Source organism: Ictidomys tridecemlineatus, chromosome 11 (genome assembly GCF_052094955.1).
Source record: "Ictidomys tridecemlineatus isolate mIctTri1 chromosome 11, mIctTri1.hap1, whole genome shotgun sequence".
Classification (NCBI taxonomy): Eukaryota; Metazoa; Chordata; class Mammalia; order Rodentia; family Sciuridae; genus Ictidomys; species Ictidomys tridecemlineatus.
The window spans coordinates 49,273,705-49,297,697 of record NC_135487.1 but is presented as its reverse complement, the minus strand read 5'-3'; the positions used below and the strand labels follow the sequence as shown (position 1 = coordinate 49,297,697).

Sequence of the window (23,993 nt, the reverse complement as noted above, 5' to 3'; positions counted from 1 at the left end):
TGAAGCAGGAGGATCACAAGTTTGAGTCCAGCAGCCTCCACAACTTGGTGAGACCCTGTCTAAAATGTTAAAAAGAAGAAACAAAAAAAAAAAAAAAAAAGAAAAGAAAAGGGCTGGAGACAGCTCAGTGGTGAAAAAAAGAAATGCTATCATTAACTTCAAGATGTAATTTTTCCTAACAACCCAGAGTCATTATGAATATTTTTGCTTCAAAAAAAAATCTTAATTTGAAAGTTTCAGTTTCAGGAAAGTTTTAAGAATTGCTCAAAGAATTTCTATACATGGAAAATTTTAAAAATTAATTTTACACAACAAAAGAAACCACAAGAAAAATTAAAAGAGCAGATAGGAAGATTTTTATTCTATACACTCATACACACATAGGAAAAAAAGATTAAACTGCAGAACACTATGGTAGCAGACAGACTTTAAGGCATCCCCTTGAGCCCCATTTTCTAATGTTAAACCCTTGAATGTGTTGATCCCCTCCCCTTGAGTGTGGGCAAGAACTGTGACTTGCTTCTAACCCATAGAATATGGCAAATGGGACAGAATGTCACTTTTGTGTTTATGTCTATGTAAAATTCTATCTTGCTAGCAGATACGCTAGACAGACCCTCTCACTGACTTTGAAGAAGCAAGCTGCCACGATTTAGTAAGCAGCATATTGGAGAAGGCACGTGGCAAGAAATTGCAAGTGGATTCCAGAAGCTAAGGGTGGCTTCCAATCAGAAACTGAAGCCCTTGGGTTTGCAGAAGTTAATTCTGCCAACAACCCGAGGGAACATGGGAGTGCATCTTTCCCCAGTGAATCCTCTAATACATCTTGAGCTCAATGGAAACCTGGACTAAAACCTTCTGAGGCCCTGAGCAGAATTATCACAATAAGTTATGCCCAGACTTCTGACATTACAAAATTTTTGTGACAATAAATGTATGTTTAAGTAATTCCTATTTGTGGTCATTAGTTATACAGTATTAAAAATTTAAATAACTGTTTATTTTAAAAAATCATTAGCAAAAAAACAAGATAATTAATCCACTAGAGATATAAGGAAAAGATATGAACAAGCAATTTTGAGAGGAAATATGATCAATGAATTTATTTCAGGATGCTCAATGTCATAAGTACTCAAGGAAATACAAATTTTAAGTATAGTATGATTAAGGGTTGGTATAGTATGTGGAGACACTGGTGTTAGTACCCACTGAAACTGTCTACAATAGAGATTCCACTTCCAGGAGTCTTACCTAGAAAAAACACATGCACAAGGGAAGTACACGTTATTCTAATCATTTCTCTACCAAGAGACATTGAGAATCTTTCAGCTTCCTCACTGTTATAAACCACCATTCCCACCAACCCTCCTGATTTATAAAACAATAGTTTTGTTTAGAAAGTGACAAGCTCAGCTCATACCTGCCAGTCCCAGGTATGACACCACGCCTGCATTGAACCAGGCAGTTCTTTTTGCTAATGATTATTTTTCAAAGGTGGGAAAGATTTTGCCCCTTGACAAAAAGAGGTAGAAAGAAGAAAGCTATTACTATTATTCTGGCTTTTAACATGACTTTATAAAATCACAATGCTTGAAGCCCAGAGAGTCATCTAATGACTATAAGGTAAAAGGCCTCAGAATAAAAAGCCAGTATAGAAGAATGGCAAAGAAGATAAAAGGAAAAACCTGAATCTTTGATTACCATCATTAAGCCACTTTTATCAGCCCTGCGAAGTCCTTCAGATAATTGTATTATTGATTAAGCTCACATTTTCTTCTTTTTGAGACAGGATCTCCTTGTGTTTGCCCAGGCTGGCCTGAACTCCTGGGTTCAAGCCATCCTCCTGCCTTAGCCTCCCAAGTAGTCAACATATTCTTATTTTCTATTAAATACTTCAAAAACACTCACTTCACCATGAAATTTAGCTCCTAGGTTATTTTAGGCTTTTCGTGTTTTGTTGTGATACGCTAGGGATCAAACCCAGAGCCTTGTGCATGCTAGGCAAGTGCTCTATCACTGAACTAAATCCCTAGCCCTCATAATTTTTCAAAGACTCCCAGACCATAATCAAAACCTGATCATGTAAGTATGCTGTGAATTATACATTTCTTATATTTTAATAATGAAAATGTATGCAATAATCCCCCCTTATCTTCAGTTTTGCTTTCTATGGTTTCAGTTATCCTCAGTCAATTGTGGCCCAAAAGTATTAAGTGGAAAATTTCAGAAATAAATAATTCCCAAGTTCTGAGGTGCATGCCATTCTGAAAAATATAATAAAATATCACATCTTCCCACACTAGTCTGTCCAAAAGATGAATCAACCCTTTGTCCAGCATACATTTACATGGTATAAGTTACCTACCTATCAATCAGTAGCCATCTTGATTAGCAGATCAACTGTCATAGTACTATAATGCTTGTATTCAGGTAACCCTTATTTTACTTAATAATGGCTCTAAAGCAAAAGAATAGTGATGCTGGCAATTTTATTCAGAATATTATTATAATTGTTCCATTTCATTAGTAGCTAATGATACTTTCTTACTGTTCCTAATCTATACTAGTATAATACGTATGTTGCTATGGTTTAGATGTGGTTTGTCCACAAGTTTCATGTGCAGAAAGCTTGGTCCTCATTGTGGCAGTATTAAATAGTGATCTTTTAGTGGGAGGTAACCAGGTCACCAAGGACACTGCCCTCAGAAGGGATTGATAATGATATGTCATACTGTGTTGGTTATTCTCATGAAAGTGAGTTGTTATAAAAGAGTAAGCCTGACCCGAGTCTCTCTCCGGCATACTGTCTGATGTGGCTTACTGTGATCACTTCTGCACATGTTCCCACCACTGTGATACCATCTACCATGAAACCCTCACCTGAGCTGAGCAGATACCAGCCTTCTGCTCTTGGGCCTTCAGAACTGTGAGCTAAACAAGCTTCTTTTCCTTATAAAGTATCAAGCCTCCAACATATCATTATAGCAACTGAATACGAATAAATGTGTATACAGGGAAAAAACAAAGTATATAAAAGGGTTCAGTAATATTTGTGGTTTCAGACATACACTGAGGGTCTCTGAAGTATCCTCCATGGATGATCGATGACTATTGTACATATTTTCAACTCTTAATTATGTTATCCAAAGTAGAATACCACTGTTTGAAAAACTGAGGTAGATCGGCATTAGAATGATCCATCTACCCTACATGATGGTTAAGATTATATTTTCACTCCTGATATCAATGTTTCCCCCTAACATTATGCTGAAAGCTGAAAATTTTCCCTTTTCTCTAATCTTTCAATACTACATATTACATTGAATTTCATAACAAAATCTTTGAGAACTACTTATCAAAGAATAGCCAAGAATAAAATTATCCATGTAAAATTTACAAAACAATTACACAGTTCAAAAGCAGGGCTCTGATTGTCAGTAAATATTACCTCATTCTACCAATCAAGCAAGAAAGCAGCATTAAGAATCACCAGTAATCTAAACAATGACACTTGTTAATTAAATGTCAAGATCTGAAAGATGCTCAAAATAAAACAATTAACAATAATGCCAAATAATTTAGCTGGCCTGTTTGCAATACTCCAAAATCTGACTAGCGTATAGCCAGACTATTAATAGAAAGTTCAACTGTGTTGCATACAAGTCTCTGGTAAAGGAATCAGATAAAAGCAGTGACCAAAGGAGTCAACAGAAAGAATGTTATGAAGATTTTAACAAACAAGCTATCCAGTAAATCAATAAGTAATAACATCAATTGTTACTGAAATATGTTCAATAAAAATGACATGGTACAAATTTTTATGAAGCCATAAGGGCAACCAACATATTGAAAGGACATTACACGTCAGGTACTGGTCTCAGTTCTTTACATGGATTATTTTATTCAATTCCCACAAAAATCCAATGAACTATGCAGTCTATTATTTCCATTCTACAAGTGAAAAATGAAAGAGAAGATTAAATAATTTGCCAAAGGTCACAGAGCAGATAAACAGAAAAGCCAGGGTCTGAACCCAGGCAGTCTGACTCCAGCATCTATACTTCTCAGGGCTCCTGTACACCTCTAACATTGCCAGCAGACACACTGAACTTCCAGATAGACTTGTACATAAAGTTAAGGTTGATCACCATGGTTCCAGTGATTGAGAATAACAAAAACTAAAAAAATTTCTGTAATATTCTCTGAGTGCTGTATATACATATATACTATACCATGAAACCCATGAAGGATAGAGCTGACATCCTCCTTCATAACACCAGAGAAAGCTACAAAAATGGAACCACGTGAAAAAGAACATACAAACACTTATTTCTTCAACAAATATTTACTGAACAGCTGCAAAGTACCACAGCCTATACTAGATGCAAGGTATTCAAAGACGAACCAAAGGGACACACGTAAATTTTTCAGAGTTGAAAACAAGTCTTATTACAATAGGTTTCTTCCCTTTGTCCCCTTTTCAGCTTCACAAATTTAGCCATCTGCTATTACCAAGACATTCTGTTTTTACCTATAACTTAAATCAAAGTGATATTTAGTAAGAACAGTAGCAGATGAAGGAACAGGACATGAGTATTTCTGTAATTTATGTCCAGAAGATTTTCTGAGACATAGTATTCTACCATCACAGTTCTGGCTCAGTAGCATATCCCACTGACTAAATATACATATGGCTAACTATGAGGACTACATAGTTTCAGAGATGGGACTACAACACAAAAGGCAATATATGAGACAAAAACACCATCAGTATGCAGGAGATGATGATGCTCAAGATAAAGAAAACAGTGTTTTCCTTTTAAATATCTTTAAAAACTCTGTCACATGATTAAAATAACAAAATCAAATTAAAATTATCCATACCATTGTTTGATCGGTAAATTAAAAGTAATTTCTTGCCAGTGTCTCTGAGCTTCATAATCACCAAACATAGGGGGTTTTCCAGCACCTAAGATGAAAGGTAAAAAGAGAAAACAACAATCTACTTTAGTATATCAGTGATTGTTTTTTCCTTTGAAAGATTTTCTAAATTACAGAGGGAGTGTAAGTTTGGGAAAGAACTCAGGAATTAAAAAAAAAAGAAAAAGTCAAGAGAGATAAGGTCTGAATCCTGGCATGCTAACATACCCAGTGATTCAGCCTCCCTAAGCTTGTACACGTCCAAAACAGGATCAACACTGCCTGCCTCGGGGAGTACTAGAACAAGTAAGATAGCAGACCTAAACTACCCAACAGTGCCTGGCACACAGGAAACAGTCAATCAGTATAAGCTACTGTTAATATTACTCAATTAAAAATAAGGTAGCCAAGTTTATTTTTACTTCATGAGAAAGAATGTCAAGTATACTGTCCAATGAGTATCATAAAAATTATAATAACAGGGCTGGGGTTGTGGCTCAGTGGTAGAGCGGTTGCCTTGCCTGTGTGAGGCACTGGGTTCGATTCTCAGTACCACATACAAATAAATGAATAAAATAAAGGTCCGTCAACAATTTTTAAAAAAATTATAATAACAAACATCTATGTTTTATGTTTTTGTACAAACTATAAATAATTAAAGGTCAAGTATAGAACTAAAAATAGAGTATATATGAAAAAAATTAGTCACTTTGGTAGGCTTTCCTACCAAATGAGTTATGTAAAAACTTTCAGATTATAACTTTTTCCTCATAATTGTAAATAAGGGATAATGAACCTTTAATAACTAACATTTGATAATGCTAGACATTTTTGTTTTGTTTTGCAGGGCTGGGAATCACATGCTAGGCAAGCAATGTACCTCTGAGCTATACCTCCATCCCAGTAAGTATTATAATTATTATCATCCCCATTTTAAAGCTAGAAAAATAGAGGCAATGGTCACTCAGTAAGAAGCAGTGTCTGGATTTGAACCCAGCCTGAAAGGCTCCATAGCCCATGTTATTACCTCCTACTCTGTAATGCCTCACAACTTGTTTAAGTAGGTTATTACCCTTAAGTGACACAAAGGCATTTTCTTTTAGTAAACGGTAAACACCCACTCACTCTTTAACTAGCAGCTGACTACAAAACTGAGAAAGCTCCAAGAGGTACAATAGATTCACAGGTTTTTAAGACAGCAAGTAAGGTGGAAGACACATACAGTCAAATGTACTCATTAATCAGCTGAATAAGGACATACCACTGCCCACTAAAATCCAACTCAGATTTTCTCCAGCTTTGTAACTTCATTAAATGTTTGTTATTATACCAATATTCTTTAAATGTTAGAATCTACATCCAGAGAGATAGTCTCACTGTGAAATAATTAAGGGAAAAATAGATTAACAACTCTATAGCATATACACATTGACTCAATCATTCAACTGACACAAGAAATCACCCACCCATGTATACCCATACCCATACACACACACACACACACACACACACACACACACACACCCCACTCGTTCAGGATGAACCATATCTTATTCATTTGTAGCCTTGAGATATAACACCTACTAGACTCTACCAGTGGCACCTAACAGATTCTTCATGAATGCTAATGGCAAGCAAGCTGGTATAATTAGTGTGACATAGCCAGGATTTTGAGTTCATGAGACTTGAATTTGATTTTATACTTGCTAGATGTGCAATGTTAATTTGTGATGGCAAATCAATTAATTATGCCAAGGGTGCTTGAACACAATGCTCAAATATTGGTTCTTGCCCCAAAACATCTTTAAATTACTGCCTGGCCCTTTGAAAGTCTAAGCCTCTCTCTGTTCATGCTGCTTATACCTTTTTCCATTTACCTCTTCTATCAATTCATATCCAACCTTCAAGAACCACCTCAAGGGGCTGAAAGTGTAGCTCAGGGGCAGAGGGCTTGCCTTGCAGGTATGAGACCCCAGGGTCAGTCCCTAGCACTGGGAGGAGAAAGGAAAGGAAGAAAGAAAGAAAAGAATCACCTTGAATCCTAAATCCTCTATGAAGCTTCTCTCATAAATTAAAAACATATTGGTCATTAATTATTGACTTCATCTTAGTACTTATCCTTTCAGTATCACGTTTCATCATGACTAACACCATTTCCTAATCACTATCCAAATAAGAATTTTAGTTCCCATAGACAGAGAAATTTACTTTATAGAGTTCATAGGAAGCAGATTGCTAGAGATACATTAGAAACTTGCTTAATTCAACTGAACAAAGAGAGAATAACATAAAACAAATTTTTTTAAAAAAGAAAAAGCTGGGTATGGTGGCACATGCGTATAACCCAAGCTACTCAGGAGGTTGAAGCAAAAGGATCACAGGTCCCAGGCCAGCCTGGGCAATCTAATGAGTTCTGCCTCAAAATATAATTCAAAAAGGGCTGGGTATGTACCTCAGTGGTCGAGCTCTTGCCTCCTATGTGTAAGGCCCTGCCTTCAATCCCCGGGGGGGGGGGGGGGGGGGGGGGGGGGGGGGGGGGGGGGACACGACACACGACACAAAGGAAAAGAATTCCCCCAATTAATTAACTGCATTATTTACATGTACTTTTTTTTTTTTAGTTGTCAATGGACCTTTATTTTATTATTTATATGTGGTGCTAAGAATTAAACCCAGTGCCTCTTGCATGCTAGGCAAGCGCTCTACCACTGAGCCACCACCCCAGCCCCTACATGTACATTTTTATAGGCAAGTGTTTCTATTTCAATGAATATAACCAACAAATATGGCTTACTTTGGAGAAGGAAGAGAGTGGGGTTTTTATTTTTTTGTTTTGTTTTGTTTGGGTTTGGCCACTGGGATAATAAAAGTCAAGAGAGGATTTTAAGTAATTTCCTATACCTCAAAAAATCCAACTATCTAGATTTTCTGAAATTGCTCTAGACTTGTGGTCAATGTGGAAGAATTTATTACCAATCTCTCACAAATAGAAGAATGGATAATGACTCTCTTTAGGGTTGGGAAACAAGTTTTTATCCAGAGTCTGACCTACTTCAATAAATTCAGCTGACACTGGCTATGAAATTAGTACTTAAGTTTTTAAAACTGCTAAAGTGCCCTTAAAGCAACCTAGAAGGACAACCCAACTGTACCTATGGGAGCTGCACTTGGGAAGGGCAAAAAGGATTCCTTCCACAGTGATTAATCCTACAAATTCATTTACATAAGATTAAGAATTACCTAAGAAAACACACTGATATATATGTACAGAACTTCAATTTTGTCTCATTCACAGGAAAATTGGCTTAAAGTATCACTTAAATGTTCATTTTATTAATTGTAGAACTATTCAGAATTATGTTTGAATCTACAGCACAGGTAGTTTCTTTGTTAACACATACTTTACATTGAAATTTTTTACATTCTAAGAAAAGGAGATTTGGCTAAAATTTTTCGGTAATAAAATCCCATTTATATGTAACTCAGTTGAGTCCTGTGAGTCCTTATAAATAGCCGTGATTAAGTGTTAAGTTCAAAGAAACTGACCAGTTGAATAGAACACAGTCACACTTCAACAATGATTGATTCTGTATGACTTTCTTCTCCTAAGCAGTCAATACAACTTTGGAATAAAAAGATTATTAAAATAAGATAACCCTTCCTTTTCAGTTCAAGTGTTATTTTCTCTAAAGACAATGGTAACACTTTAAATCAAGTATAGAACAATTATGAAATTTCTATGAACTATAATACTTAATATTAAAATCAGAATTTGTCTACTCCCCATAGATTTTTATTTAAAAGTAACAAGCAATATTTATTCAATATTTCAGGTGTGTGAAAATTACATAATCAACTCCAATAACATAAGAGGTATGCATTTTAGAAAACATTAAATTAATATATATTTGTAGTTTGCATAAATTATATGCATGTTTCCAAAGGAAGAAGGATGCATTCACAGTAAGCAAGCTAACCAGAGTTTCTCACTTGAGTATGACGGGGTTCTGAATGTGCTATCCAAAATATGGCACCTTGGCATTCTGCATATTTTAAGTTGAAGGAATTTGAGAAATAGAAGGTGCAAGAAGGACTCTCTGACCTTCCCCTGAAGCAGGCCATAAAACCCTGATGTGACAAATGTCCTCCTATAACCAGAGGAAAGGGGCATCCTTGTCTCCAAAGATGGAAGGACAACCAGGAACCAAATGATCAGCTTTGCCAAGTTTCTCCCAGTTTACCACTCTGAGCTCATATTCCTTTTGTCCTATCATGTTTCTGTTCTTCATCCAACCTAGTACAAAAATGCTCAGGTTTAATTGTTTCTTCAGGTCTTCATTTCCTAGTGAAGGCTCCCATGTTGCTGTTGGTCTGTCCTACTGAATAAATCTGTATGTTTTTTTCTTGCTAATCTGTTTTTTTTGGGGACCCCAACAGAAAACCTAGAATGGTAAAAAGGAATGATACTTTTCTCTTACACTAGTGCTTCCTAATTAGAACCTTAAAAAAATGTGAAACAAATGGAAACTAAAAAATAATTATAACAGGAAAGTATTTTAACTAACAAGTGGGGGGGGGGGTCCCTCAGCAGCATCACAGCTGTTATGTGTTAAGTCTCCCAGCTTCTATGGCACAGCAGTTTTTCACATGCAAATGGTGAACACGTCATATTCTTTGTAATGGGGTTGGAGAACTGGATCAGAACACCATTTATCTTAATGTTCTGCATTTTTTTATCTTCCTTATCTGAAAAATGATAAAAATATAGAAGAGCTGTCTACAAATATTCCACTAATGTGCAACAAAGCACTTGTCCTAAACAGTAACCTAAATGTGATCTCATTCTGTTGACTTTCTGAGGTACAATTTAAGAACAAATTTAAAATAGCAGCAGGGTCCTGTTTTCCAGATGGTAAGTATAACTGAATAAAACTTAAGACTTCGTGAGAGAGATGTGAGATTAATTATTATATGGAAGCCACAGGAACAGAATATTGTCCTCTACTAAATGTCCATTGAGCATTTGATTATACATACCAGCAACAATGAAATACTGTGATTTTAAATTTTGTATTATTTTTTCCTATACTCTAATTTTAATTCTATTTAACTCCACATCAATATAAACACTTCAAACAAATTATCAGTTAAAATTTTCATTTAATGCCAGGCACAGTGGCACACACCTTAATACCAGCAGCTGAGAGGAGGCTGAGACAAGAGGATCACAAGTTCAAAGCCAGAGTCAGCAATTTAGCGAGGTGCTAAGCAATCCAGTAAGAATTTGTCTCTAAATAAAATAGAAAATAGGGCTGGGGATGTGGCTCAGTGGTCAAGTGCCCCTGAGTTCAATCCCTGGTACCTCAAAAAAAATTTTTTATTTAAAAAAAGAAAAATGAACAATAAAAAATTAAAGATACATGTCAAAATCAGAAGATGAAAGGAAAATCATAAGAGAGACATAGGATTAAAAATGAATCATCATGTTCAAGAATAATGCAGTGCTGAGTCAGAAAACAGGATGACTTTCCAACAGGCCAATTATGGAGTGAAAACAAAAGTAATAGAATTACATATTTTATATAACAATTATCAATTGGGCTTTTCCTTAGCCCTTCTTCTCCCAGTTCAGCTACCAAATGACCTCCTTCATTCTATTCACTAACAAACTTTTCTGAAAGTTTCGATGTTCCATTTTTAACAACCATCAGTCCTCAATTCATTACGGTCTAGCAACCAGGAGGCTCACATGGTCCTTGTCTAGTTTTAATGCCCCCCGCCACTTGACATGTCCACAGCTTGACGCTGTTAGTCTGTCCTTAGTCCTTATTTCTTAAAATTCTTAGGTCTCTCAGCTTCCAGAATAATAACCTCACAAGCTCTACTTCTACCTCAAAGTTTCTTTTCCGCCTCTTTTAATCATTACCCCTTCTATTTGGGGGTGGTAAATAGCTAAATTATTTTCTTCTTGCACTATAGGAACTTGGCTGAGGAACTTTCAATATAGAAAAGAAGGCTGATGACATATAGCTCAGTGGTGGAGTACTTGCCTAGCATTTGCAAGGCCTGGGTTCAATCCCCACACTACAAAATAAAAATAAAAACAATACAGATGGGACTTCTGTTTCCAGTAGCATAGCAGACTAGTGTCCAGAAAGCACCTTCAGTAAAAATCCTAGATAACATTAAATAAATAATGTAATATAATAAATGTATAAAGGTTCATATAATTCATATATTCATATAAATATTCATATAAAATTTTAACGTATGACTGAACATAAGTCTTCAGAGTCTAGAAACAACAACAAAAATTTCATCAACAACAGAGTCTAAATAAGATTTTCAAAACACTAAAGAAAGTAATTGCTGACACAATTCCATGCCCAGCAAAACTTTTAAGACTGAAAGCAAAATAGAGAGATTTCAGACAGAAACTCTTTGTCCCCAAAACACACTCACTTAAGAAAAAAAAACTCCCAAAGATGTACTTAGGAAGACATAAAGGGTAAGAAAAAAGGGGGAACAGAAAATGATACACATGAGGGCAAAACTGAACAAATATTAATTGTATAAAACAAGTCACTAATGTCTAATTTATAGGATTAAGAATCATGAAACAGGGCTGGGGATGTGGCTCAAGCGGTAGCACGCTCGCCTTGCATGCGTGCGGCCCGGGTTCGATCCTCAGCACCACATACCAACAAAGATGTTGTGTCCGCCGAGAACTAAAAAATAAATATTAAAAATTCTCTCTCTCTCTCTCTCTCTCCCCTCACTCTCTCTTTAAAAAAAAAAAAAAAAAGAATCATGAAACAGGGCTAGGTATGTGGCTTGGTATACCTACCAAAACAATAATATTGAGTTTATGAATATATACAGAATATTAACTATACACTACAAACTACACACACAAAATGCACTTAACTCTTGTACAGTTTCTTTTTATTATAATTAGATGTTTAAATGTATTTTATTGTCCACACCAATAAAGCTTCAAATTCTTCTCAGAAAGCTTCTCAGTAAACTTACCAAAAAAAACAAAAACAAAAACAAAAAAATCTACTCAGAAGAATATTTACCTATCTTTGAAAATGTAAAAATGTATTACCTGAATAAGAATTAAGAGAAACTGTCCATCGTACTGTTAGTCCTATTAAGACTACTACTGTCATCCAGGACCACTGTTCCATAGTTCTCCAAATTCAGGGAGGAAAACAGAACCAGTTCCAGAATATTTATAATACAGAGTCAGTCACTTATTTTCTTGATCAGAAAAAAGTTACCACTTCTTTGGAATCAGGAGTTGGAGCGATTTTAAGTGGTGCTTCACTTCCAAACAGTCAGAAACTGATAATGTCTGTGAAGTAGCCTGTGGGAGAGGAGGGAAAAAAGAGCTTTAGCTTAGAACAGTACCTTAACAAAGAACCTATTAAACCAACTAGAAATATGGAGAATCCAGGGGAGAGGGCTAGACTAGGTACAAAGGGAAGGAAGTAGTTTGCTATTCCTTCTTCGTTAGTCCTGTAATTAGGAAGTGTACCTCAAAAGGTAGCTCTCTCCCTGTAAAATGTGTCTGAAGATATAGTAGAGGTTTGTTCTTACAAAGGAACATTTCTGAGAAGGAAAATGACAAGAGACATAGATAGTGGCAGAGTCAGTTCTATCTAAAGCATGTTTACCTATGTGTGAATTTAAGACCACAAAGACAGAATGTTTTATCTTTGGTACAGAAAAAAACGAGGAATTTTGTCTTTGTATTTACTTTGGAAGTCTTCCATAAAGTAATTTCTGAAGTTTAGTTTTTAATATTTTCTTCAAAAATATATGTACACTAATCACACCAAATTTTCATCTTAGAGAAATGAAACTTTGCAAAGAAATCAATAATAGCCCAAATCTTAAGAGAAAATATAAAAGCAATAAATTCAATTAAACACATGTTTCTCCATCACTCCCTCCCTTTAGGCTAGGCACTGAAAAGTAAAATTAAGACTGGGGATAAAGTTCAGTAGAGTACACCAGCCTAGCAGACACAGGCCCTGAGTAATCCCCAGAAATGAAAACAAAAAGTAAAAAGCAAACTGACATTTTCCTTTCACAAGGCATGATGGTACTCACCTATAATCCCAGCATTTGGGAAGCTGAGGCAGGAAGATGGTAAGTTTGAGGCCAGCCTCAGCAAATTAAAAGGCCCTCAGCAACCTAGTGACTATCTAATTTAAAAAAAAAAAAGACTGGGGATGTGGCTCAGTGTGTTAAGCACCTGAGTTCAATCCCTGGAACCAAAAAAAAAAAAATCTTTCTTATATCTACTACACTTAAAATCCAATATCCAGCCATAAGACCCTCTAAAATATGACCCCTGCCTGCCTCTCCAATTTCATCTCCTTGCACTTTGCCACAAGGTCTTTCCTCCCATCCTAGAACCTGTTGAGTTCATGCAAGCCTCCCTCTGTCCCTGCACTTGGAATTCTCTCAATTCAACTCCCTGGATAATCTTTTGTCATTCATGTTATACTTCAAGTCATCCCTTAGAAAAGATCACTCTCTCCCCACCCTACTAAAATTTTCTCCTCTTAATGACTGTACCACTACCTTCTTTAATTTTCTTCACAATTTCTTTCACCATCAGAAGCTGTATTTTCAAACAATATTAAAAAATCACATACACAAAATTTTGAGTAAAAGAAGCTGGACACTAAATACATATCATATGGTTCAACTTGCTAAAGACTCCTATACAGGCAGAACTGATCTATGGTGTTAGAAATCAAGAAAGAGGACACCAATGGGAAGGAAAGAAGGGATGGTAAATGGCAGGGATTTCCTGGGAGATCTTGTGTTTCCTGGGAGATCTGCTTCTTGAGTTGAGTGATGAGTTGAGTGACGGTTAAAAGACGTTTTTACTGGGACGGGGTTGTCCTCGCTCAGTGGTTGAGCGCTTGCGTGAGGCACTGGATTCGATCCCCCCGCACCACATAAAAATAAACAAAATAAAGGTATTGTGTCCCGTCTACAACTAAAAATATATTTTTTAAAAAGATGTTTTTACTTTGTAATAAGCCAACAAATAACAACTTATAATTTGTGTCCAGTGTTGTTCTGTATGTACATTATATTCCAATTAAAAAAAAGTATTAAAGGAAGTGGCATTTACTTATCAACTAGAATGTAAGCAGCATGTGAGCAGGGATCCTCTTAGTCTTTAAGGTTGCTGTTGCCCCGCATTTAAAACAATGTGGGCAGAAAGCAGGAAACCGCGAAGTATTTACTGAATGGAGAAGACTGGAGGGGGAGGGGAGAACCAAAAACACGGAGTAAAAGTATCTAATTTTATATCTAATTTTACTAAGTCCTTGTGTAAAGATACTCAGACTTAACTGCTCTCTTCCCCTTAAATGTAAAAAGGTTTCTTTTTACATTAACTTTTCCAACCTGTAAAGGAAAGTACAGTGACTTTCTAAGCCATCCACACACCACAAAGTTGCCATGTAGGCGGCAAAGGAGGTTCCCGTCCCGCTTTGCCCTGGGAGTGCATCCCGACAAGGGCGCCTCCCACATCCAGAGCTGAACGCGTTCTCTTCGGTGTGGAAGACTCCCCGCCCAGGCCACCACCGCCGAGGCCACAGCTTCCAGGAAATGCAGCTACCCCAGGTGAGCACATCTGGCAGCTGCGACCCCTCAGGACATTTCTCCTCCCTTCCTGCAGCAGGCTAGACCCTCCAGACAGCAGGAACAAGATCGCCAGGATAGCTACGGCCAGGTCGTGGCACCACCATCACCACCTCTCCTCACCCGACCCCCGAGCGACCGGGCAAGCTGGGCTGGAGAGGCCTCGCGCGCGTCCCTGGGAGTGGATTGGAGATGACAGCCGAGTCACCAGCTCCGCCCCGGCTGTTGGCGCGACGCGAATGCCCGACAGCCACCCACGCTGGCTCGGGGTCCAGCACCCCGGAATCGCGCTCTTACCAGCGGCGGTCGGACGCTGGGATTCGCGCCCGCAGGGGGCCTCCGGAAAGCGCCTGCGCGCTCGCCCCCAACCTCTACCTCCGCGAGCCCGCGCGCCCCCCGCGCGCCCGGTGCGGGAGCGAGCCCGTCGAGCGTAGGGGCGGGGCGGGGCGGGACTGTACTCTGAGTGCCAGGAGGACGCGGCCCGCGTGGGAAGCCGGGCACCTGACGCTGGAACCCGAGAGGGCTGGCCACCCGGGTTAGGCCAGGGGCAGGTGGAAAGCCCCTTGCTCTTCTTTCCTGGGATCATGGCCAAGGCCTGAGCGGCTGCTTAGCCCACGAATTCCTATCAGGGGCGGGTCCTGGCTCACGTCGGAGAGTGGAGAGCCCTTAGCTGGTGCTCAAGTATCGGGCAGCAAATCTTCCTTTGGGCCTGAGCTCTGGAGGAGCCGCACAGCCAATTTCCGTCACTTTCTTCAAGGATGCGAAGACGAATAATCCATAGCAAGGCTGGGAAGTCAATTCATGTAAGAAATATGATTGAACGTCCGTTTTCCAGAGCGTGTGGGTCGTGCATAAAAACAGATCTGCCAGTAGCCACTATGCGTATCCCATCAGGCAGTTTGAATTACCTATTCCCACTTTTGCCCAAAATAACCACATTCTTCTCCATCCTTCAAATAACACACTCATTTCCCTCTTCTGAATCCTGCCATTCTGTAGAAGCCAACCTGTATAACCATTCTGTATAAGCCAAGTATCAGCATATATTTGTATATTGCTATGGCTTTCTACTAAGTGAGTCTGTACACTCTGTGGACCTCAGTTTCTCCATCTGTGAAATGAATCAGTAGGGCTAGGTGAACTCCCAGGTCTAAAACTTATTCCATTACAGATAAATGGCCATCAGCCTGTAAATATGAAGAATTTGGCCAAGTTTTTGCTCTCCAGGAATTTAATTATCTTTGAAAAGGCTTTTTCATGCATAAAAGGAAGAAGCACACATATTGAATGTCACATCATTGGTGCATACACTAAGCATTGTAAGAGTTTACAACGAGCATTGGGCTGGTTGTAAACTACAAACTATCAGGAAATGCTTTTCCTGGAAGAGTCAGCTAGGCATTGAAGAAAAACCTGGGCTTAGATCAGACAAGAGAAGAGAATGGAAGTCAAAATCTAGACAAAGGAAATGGACAAGCCAAATTTGTGGCAGTTGAAAAGTACAGAACATTTTCTCAAGGATACATGGTGGGAACTGAAGGAGAGGGATGACTGGAGAATCTTGAACACCAAGCTGTGGTGTTTGGAATTTATTCTCTTATCAGTAAGGGGCCATTAAATGACTTTTAGCAGAGTTAAATGTGTAATACAGTATTAGGAGAAATATGAAGTGGTGATAATGGATCAGATGAATCAGAGGGAGAGGTAGAAAATTATTATAGTAGTGCATGCATGGTTAGACAAGGATCTGGATAGAGATGATAATAGTAGAACTGGAGAGGAAGGGATCAAGGCAAGAGGGAAAATATACAGGTCTTAGTAACATACTAAATATGTAGAAAAGAAACAAAGGAGAGGGAAAAATTAAAGATGGCTCCCAAGTCTTCAAGTATGAATTACTAGAACTGATAGATCTTGGGTAGCCTGGAGACGACTTAGCTGGTTGGAGGGAAAGATGGTGCATTGTATTGAGTTCAAGGAGATGGTGCATTGTATTGAGTTCAAGGTGACATCAGAACAACAAATTAGTAATACTCAGGTGCCAGTTATGAATCAGAACCCTGGAAAGAAACTGGTACTAAAGAGGGAGAGATGACAACTTTTCATTTGCTGAAGAATGAGGAAGCTAGCAGAAAAGGAAAATAGACAACCATACTTGAATAAAAAACATATTTAAAGCCAAGAGAAGGAAGGTAAGCTGATGAAATATAAGGTTACAAACACAGGAAGAAACCCTGTATATTGTAGGATCATGTATATGAAGCATCTTGTAAATAAGAATCTTGTTTGGCAGACCAAAAATCAGGTTAATATTTATTGAATCTAAGGTCCTGTCAATTGTAAGGATCAGCACTAATATTTTATGTACCACTTAGAACAACAACAACAACAAAAATGCTCTCATTTGGGACTGGGGTTGTGGCTCAGTGGTAGAGCACTTGCTTATTATGTGTAAAGCACTGGGTTTAATTCTCAGCACCACATATAAATAAATGAATAAAATAAAGGTCCATCAACAACTAAAGACATATTTTTTGAAAATGCTATCATTTAAACTAGTAATGATTATAAACTATATAATTCAGAAACATTGGTCTGTGAAACTATATACATCTTAAAATGATGAAAGTCAATACCAGTCTCTTCTTCCTGCCTCCTAACCAAATACCTTTGACCCAATATTTAGAACAAAGCTTTATACTCATAATATTCATTGAATAAATAGTATAAGGGACCACAAAGCCTCTAATTCACAGCTGAACTCCCCCTCTACTGCCATCTGCTTTCCTACTCTTGCTCTTTCACTCCAGTTGATACTATTTTTCACCCCTTTAACAGATGCTCAGTAAATGCATTTTGTTTGGTAAGTACAATAAATTTTTGTTTTTTCCCATATTTTTATTGGTACACTATAATTACATATAATAGTGGGATTTATTGTTACATATTCATACATACACACAAAATAAATACAACAATATATGGGCTGGGGATGTGGCTCAAGCAGTATCGCGCTCGCCTGGCATGCGTGCGGCCCAGGTTCCATCCTCAGCACCACATACAAACAAAGATGTTGTGTCCGCTGAAGAACTGGAAGAATAAATATTAAAATTCTCTCTCTCTCTCTCTCTCTCTCTCTCTCTCTCTCTCTTTCTATCAAAAAAAATACAACAATATAATTTGGCCAATAGTGAATGTATTTTGAATGATAGCATTACTATCAGCAAAAAAGGATAAGCCATAGCAAAACCATAGAGCAGATCAAATTTAGGGGCAGTATAGAATGTAGTGTCAAGAGCTAGTGTCTAACTGTGGAGTCAGATAGGTTTATATTTAAATTTCAGTTCTTCTACTTTCTGACTGTGTGACCTTCATAAAGTCTCCTAACAACTTATGATGTAATTACTTCACCCATAAATAAAAGAATAATAGTACAATATCATCTTCGTTGAGTTGTAATGAGAGTAAAACAAAATCATGCATTTAAAGCTTTGAACATATTGCCTGGCATACAGTATGTCATCAGTAAAAAACAGCTATTCTGTTATTCTAAAAAACAGAAGTATTTTAAATTCAGAACCAAGAACTTCTGTTTGCCTGATGGCTATTCACAAAGCCTTGAGGGAGGGGAAGTAGGAAAGGTGTGGTGAGCCGTTTCTGCCACTTATGCAGACTATGGTCGCCATTACAAGATGGCGCTGGCTCCGCTGTGGTATGTGACAAACAACTCCTTATTTGGGAGAGTTGGCGCATGGTTTTTTAGCACCCTATGAGAAAGTTCCACGTGGCAGCTTCGCATTGGGGCTTGAGATGCTATATTAAGGCTGGGAGGGGCATCCGAGGGATCAGTAGAAGAAATATCAAGGGACTGAATAAACCGCTGAAAGAAGATTCCCGAGTTGCGTCTTCCTTGCGGGCAAGGGGTCGCGACAGAAAGGGAGTAAATGGTTCCAGGCCCTGTATTAGGATGCTCCATGTGACACGTGTCGTTCTTTTTTTTAAACCAGGGATTGAACTCTGGGGCACTGGACCACTGAGCCACATCCCCAGCCCTATTTTGTATTTTATTTAGAGTCAGGGTCTCACTGTGTTGCTTAGCACCTTGTTTTTGCTGAAGCTGGCTTTGAACTTTCAATCTCCTCCTGCCTAAACCTCCTGGACTACTGGGATTACAGGCATGCGCCACCCTGCCTGGCTTCTAATTTGTCTTTAATATGCTTTACCCATCTTTGATGTTTTCTTTATCCTACCATATAATATATGTTTTAATATGCTTTACCCATCTTTGATGTTTTCTTTATCCTACCATATAATAGCCCATACATGTATATATTTATACCCCAATCCAAAAGTGTACTATTCCAACTATCTGGAAATTTTCTGTGAAACCAATTTTCACTCATATCCTTCACAAGAGTTGTCACAATTTTTTATAAAACTTGAGAACATATGTTAAATGAAATAAGCCAAACTCAGAAAGTCAAGAGTCATGTTTTCTCTCATCTGTGGAAGCTTAAGAGGAAAAAGGAAAAGAAAGATTGGGGGAATCTCATGAAAATCAAAGAGAGACCAGTAAAGTGGAAGAAAGGGACCAGGGGGAGGGAGGGAGGAGGGAAAGGAAAGGGAAAATACTGGGGAAAGATATTGGCCAAGTTATGTTATCATACTGTGTGCATATGTGAATGTGTAACAACAAGTCCCACCCCATTATATACAACTATAATGACTGTAAGGGGGGTCCAGCGGAGCGGCGGAGGGGGAGACCACACAAGAGACTTACTCCATGCAATTGGCAAAAGGGGATTTATTGGGGATCCATTCCAGCGCGCTGGGGCTCCGTGCTTACTCAAGAAGGGAGAGCAGCCCAGAGCCCAGAGCAAAGGTCAAGCAGAGCTTAAGTACACTTTTTGGAGAGGGCGGTGGGCTTTGCATACATCAGAACAAATCATCATGAGGCGCGGGGAAATTGAACAACAACTCTGAGACGTGATTGGCAAATTCATTGGCGGGAACAGCTCGGGCAGGGGTGATTGGTCATTCCTAAGCGGGGTACACATTCAAACTGATTGGTTCCAGCCCTGTGACAAACTGCACAGGGCCCTAGGCTAAATGGCTAGTAGGGTATTGTCTTAACTATCTCAGGAATCTGGGTGTAACAGAGGAACTCAATAATACCTAATCTTTTACATTTAAATTCAAGCCTTCCAGCTTAGAAACTTTACCCTTTCAATGACCAATAAAAATTGAAAAAATAAAATACTTAAAAAAACAAAAAAAGAGTTGTCACATTTTTAAGGACAATAAACCAAAAGGAACAATATTAATTTCCAAAGACAGTTTGGCCAATAAGTGATAGTTTTGATTATCTTCTGCTATATAACAAATTGATCCAAAATTTAATGGCTTAAACATCAAATTTTACTTGATCATTATTCTGTGGATCAAGAATCCAGGAAGGGTTCAGCTGGGTAGTTAATCTGTCCCAATGGCAGATAATAACCAGATTTCCACACAAAGTTTGGGGTGTCTGGTGTCCAGAGCTAGTGTCTGACTGTGGGGTCCCTCATAAGGCTGAGAATTAACTGAGGCTACAACATCCCCATGAGGGTCCTCAACAGGCAGGGTGAATTTCTTACATGACAGCTTGCTTCCCACAGAGAACATTCCAAGTGTCAAAGGCGAAAGGTGCAGATACCTTAAAGTCTTAGAATATAAATTTATATTTTATAAATAAAATTTGTAGTAGGGGCTTTGGTATGGGTTGAGCTCCTGCACTAAACCAAAATGAAGTTATGTATGCTGAACTTTCATGCCACCAGACCAAAAAAAAAAAAAAAAAAAACCACTTAGTTGTTTATCTGACCTGAGAAGGTCAAAAGAGAGAAAGGAGCCAGATTTCCAAACAAAAGTCCAATTTTAGCTAGAGTGATAAGAAAGTCCCCTCTGCTTTAACCTTTATAGGGAAAATAACTTTGAAATGACCAATCAGCTTTTTGTCCTCTTTCCACTTTCCTCAGCCCTTTTCTGTCTATAAAGTCAACTTCCTCTATTCAATTTATAAGAACATTCATTCTGTCTTGATGTGGCACAATTCTAGTATTGTGAATAAAAACAATTAAGATATTTAAATTAAATTTATGATCATTTTGTCCTTTGACAGAAATTACACAACATCACTCTTTTATTTCTCTATTGGTCAAGTCACAGAGCCAGCTCTGATACAAGGAGAGAAAAAATAGGAAGGAATTTGTGGCCATCTCTAACCCACCCTGGAAAAGGCTGGGATGAAACTAAAAGGGAAAAGAGCCTAACTAACTGTTCTAATCATTTTATATTTGTTACCATCAGGAAATTGGAGTTCAAATCTTCTTAATTTCTTTTCTTTCTGCTATGTCTTTCATAAAAATAACCACATCTGGTAACTCTCATATACAAGTTTTCTGATAAAATAGTATATAACAAGTTTCAAATTGAATTACCTATCCCAATATCCCTGTGATTGGAGTCTTCACCCAGTACCTTAGAATTTGACTACATAGGAGACAGAGATTTTAAAGAGATACAGTTCAATGAAGTCATTAGGGTGACCCTAATCCAATAGCTAGTGTATTGGTCAACTTTCTGCTACTAGGATAAAATACCTGAGATAATAAGCTTAAAAGAAGGAAAGGTTCATTTTGCATCATAATTTCAGAAGTTCCAGTCTGTGGCTTATTGGATACATTGCTTTTGAGTCTGTGACAAGTTGGTGCATTATAGTGGGAGCACCAGGCAGAGGAGGCTGCTCACCTTGTAGCTAGGAAGTTAAACAGGGAGGAGAAGCCAAGGTTCCAATATCTCTTCAAAGGCATGTTCCCACTAACCTAATTTCCTCTTAAAGGTTTCACAACCTTTTGGTTGGACTGGCAACCAAACTTTATATGGAAATCTGGCTATTTTCTGTCTCCTGACTTCCTCAGGTCAGATAAACAACTTGTTTTTTTTTTTTTTAACTTAATTTTGGTTTGTTCTGTTTAGTGCAGGAGCTCAGTCCATAGCAAAGCCCCTCCTATAAATTTTATATACATTAGCACAACAAACTGGCAATCAAATCTTTAACACATGGACTTTGGTGAATACTTCAAATCCAAATTATAACAGTTGGTACATTTATAAGAATAGGAAACTTGGACATAGATGTGCATGCACACTAAAGAAAGACCACCTGAAGACAGAGGAAAAAGGAGACCATCTATGTATGAGTCCAGGAGTAGGTCTCAGAAGAAACCAACCCTGCAGATACCTTGATCTTGGACTTCTAGCCTCCAGAACTATGAGGAAATAATTTTTTGCTGTTTACATCACTCAGCTTGTGGTATTTTGCTACAGAAACCTAACAGACTAATACATATTCTATTGGAGGTAATATACTGTGAGATAGGCAAACGTTCTCATACATTAATACTTCATAGTTTCTAGTCCTTTTCATAGATTACATCCACTCACTAAGAAAACAAGCCCTTTTCTATGTGGGTCCCAGGACTTCCCCAATTCCAGATAAAACCATCCATTATATCATAGCTGTTCTTTAAAATAGTATCCTTTTTTCTGTCAGTGTATCTTCCTCAATTGGCCCTAGTATGTCATTTTCCATTTGTTTAAAACCTCTGGCTCTTCTGAAGTCTTCAGGTTTCATCATACCATTGTCCCCACAGGCATAAGTCCACTTAAGTAGCATAGAGTTGGAGTTAACCTCCATATTCCCAAGTTTCAATATAAATGCTAGCAAAATTTTTCATATCCAGCTCACTTATCTTTACAATAACTCCAAGAAAATGGTAAGACAGCTATTTTTATCCCCTTCCTACAAATGAGAAAACCTGAGAGCAACATTTCTCAAAGTATGTTCCACAAAACTCTCATTCAGTGGGATAGATAACTACTGGTTTTTAAATATATAGTGTGAGGACAGTATTTTGATGCAGACAAATTTGAAACAATAGGCTACATAAATCTGGGAAGGATTCCCTGCTCTAGTTCTTCTCAGAGCCTTTCATATGTTATGTACATCATGATTTTCCACACAAATATAGACATTCCTGATATTGGACAATAAAATCCTATCTCCACATCTACTCCATCCTACACTTCCCATCCTACAGAGTGATCTGTAAAACACATTGTTAGAAATTCTGGCTTAAAACTTTGAGGAATTCCCTAAGAAATACAGCAAACATATGTCTGAACTATAATTAAAACAAATCTCAAGGAGCTGGGGGTATATCTCAGCTGTACAGCACTTACATAGCATGCTCAAGGCCCTGGGTTTGATTCCTAGCTCTGAAAACAAACAAATAAACAAGGATCTCAGTTACTTTCATTCTATTCTATAAAAAGATAAATGTGAAATTTGCAAATTAAATTATAAAACAAAAACAGGCTGAGATTGTGGCTCAGTGGTAGAGCGCTCACCTAGCATGTATGAGGCACTGGGTTCGATTTTCAGCACCACATAAATGTAAAATAAAGATATTGTATCCACCTAAAACTAAAAAAATGAATATTTTTAAAAATTAAACAAAAAAAATAAATTGCTACAATTCAAAACTAAAATGAAACTAAAGAATCTAAATACAACCTGCTTAGCTATATGGAGAGTAACTATTTCAAGTAACTTTAAAACACAGTAATTTGATGGTAAATCCCTACTGTGAGATACCATAAATTTCTCTTAAAATAAATAGCTAGTTGAGGCAGCAGACCAGCTACTCCATAAACTGGTTTAGATGTGGTTTCCCAAAAAAACTCATGTGCAAGACAATGCAAGAGGTTCAGAGAAGAAGTGCTTGGGTTAAGAGAGCCTTAACCCAATCAGTGAATTAATCCCCTGATAGAGATTAACAGAGTGGTAACCGAGGTAATAGGAATGTGGCTGGAGGAGGTGGAAATTGGGGCATGGCTTTAGGTTATATATTTGTATCTGGCAAGTGGAGACTTCTCTTTCTGCTTCCTAATCACCATGTAAACTGTTTCCTTCTGCCATACTTTTCTACCATGATGTTCTGCCTCACCTTGAGCCCCAAAGAATGGAGTTGTACTGACCTCTGAAACCATAAACCCCTAAATAAACCTTTCCTCCTATATAGTTGTTCTGATCAGGTCTTTTAGTCACAGCAGCAAAAAAGCTGAGTAAAACACTGAGGCAGAAGGATTGCAAGTTCAAGGCCAGTTTCACCAACTTAGACCTTGTCTCAAAGTGAAAAATAAAAAGGGCTGGGAATGTAGCTCAGTGATAAAGTGCACCTGGACTCAATCCCCAGCACTGCAAAGTTAATTAATTAATCATTAATTGTTGTTAGAATTGTTATTTTGAACCATTGTTATGTGTAAATGTTATGTGAAAATGAAGATTTATGTAA

The 23,993-nt window shown here is 37.8% G+C and overlaps 1 protein-coding gene across 5 annotated transcripts in view; it reads right to left on the bottom strand.

Moving 5' to 3' along the window:
- The window catches only part of Alg6 (ALG6 alpha-1,3-glucosyltransferase), an 87,656-nt gene extending 72,624 nt beyond the window's left edge, over positions 1 to 15,032 (bottom strand). For 3 of the 5 annotated variants that reach the window (XM_078026401.1, XM_021734830.3, XM_021734831.3), the window contains exons 1-3: positions 14,893 to 15,032; positions 12,032 to 12,292; positions 4,885 to 4,969 (exon numbers count right to left, since the gene is read on the bottom strand). In XM_078026401.1, coding sequence (XP_077882527.1) covers positions 4,885 to 4,969; positions 12,032 to 12,113 — 167 coding nt within the window. In that variant the 5' untranslated portion in view covers positions 12,114 to 12,292; positions 14,893 to 15,032. Of the gene's footprint in view, positions 1 to 4,884; positions 4,970 to 10,106; positions 10,211 to 12,031; positions 12,293 to 14,718; positions 14,867 to 14,892 lie in introns of those variants that run through there. The other 2 variants (XM_078026400.1, XM_040288774.2) reach the window with 2 other exon arrangements.
- Positions 15,033 to 23,993: the final 8,961 nt, after the last annotated feature.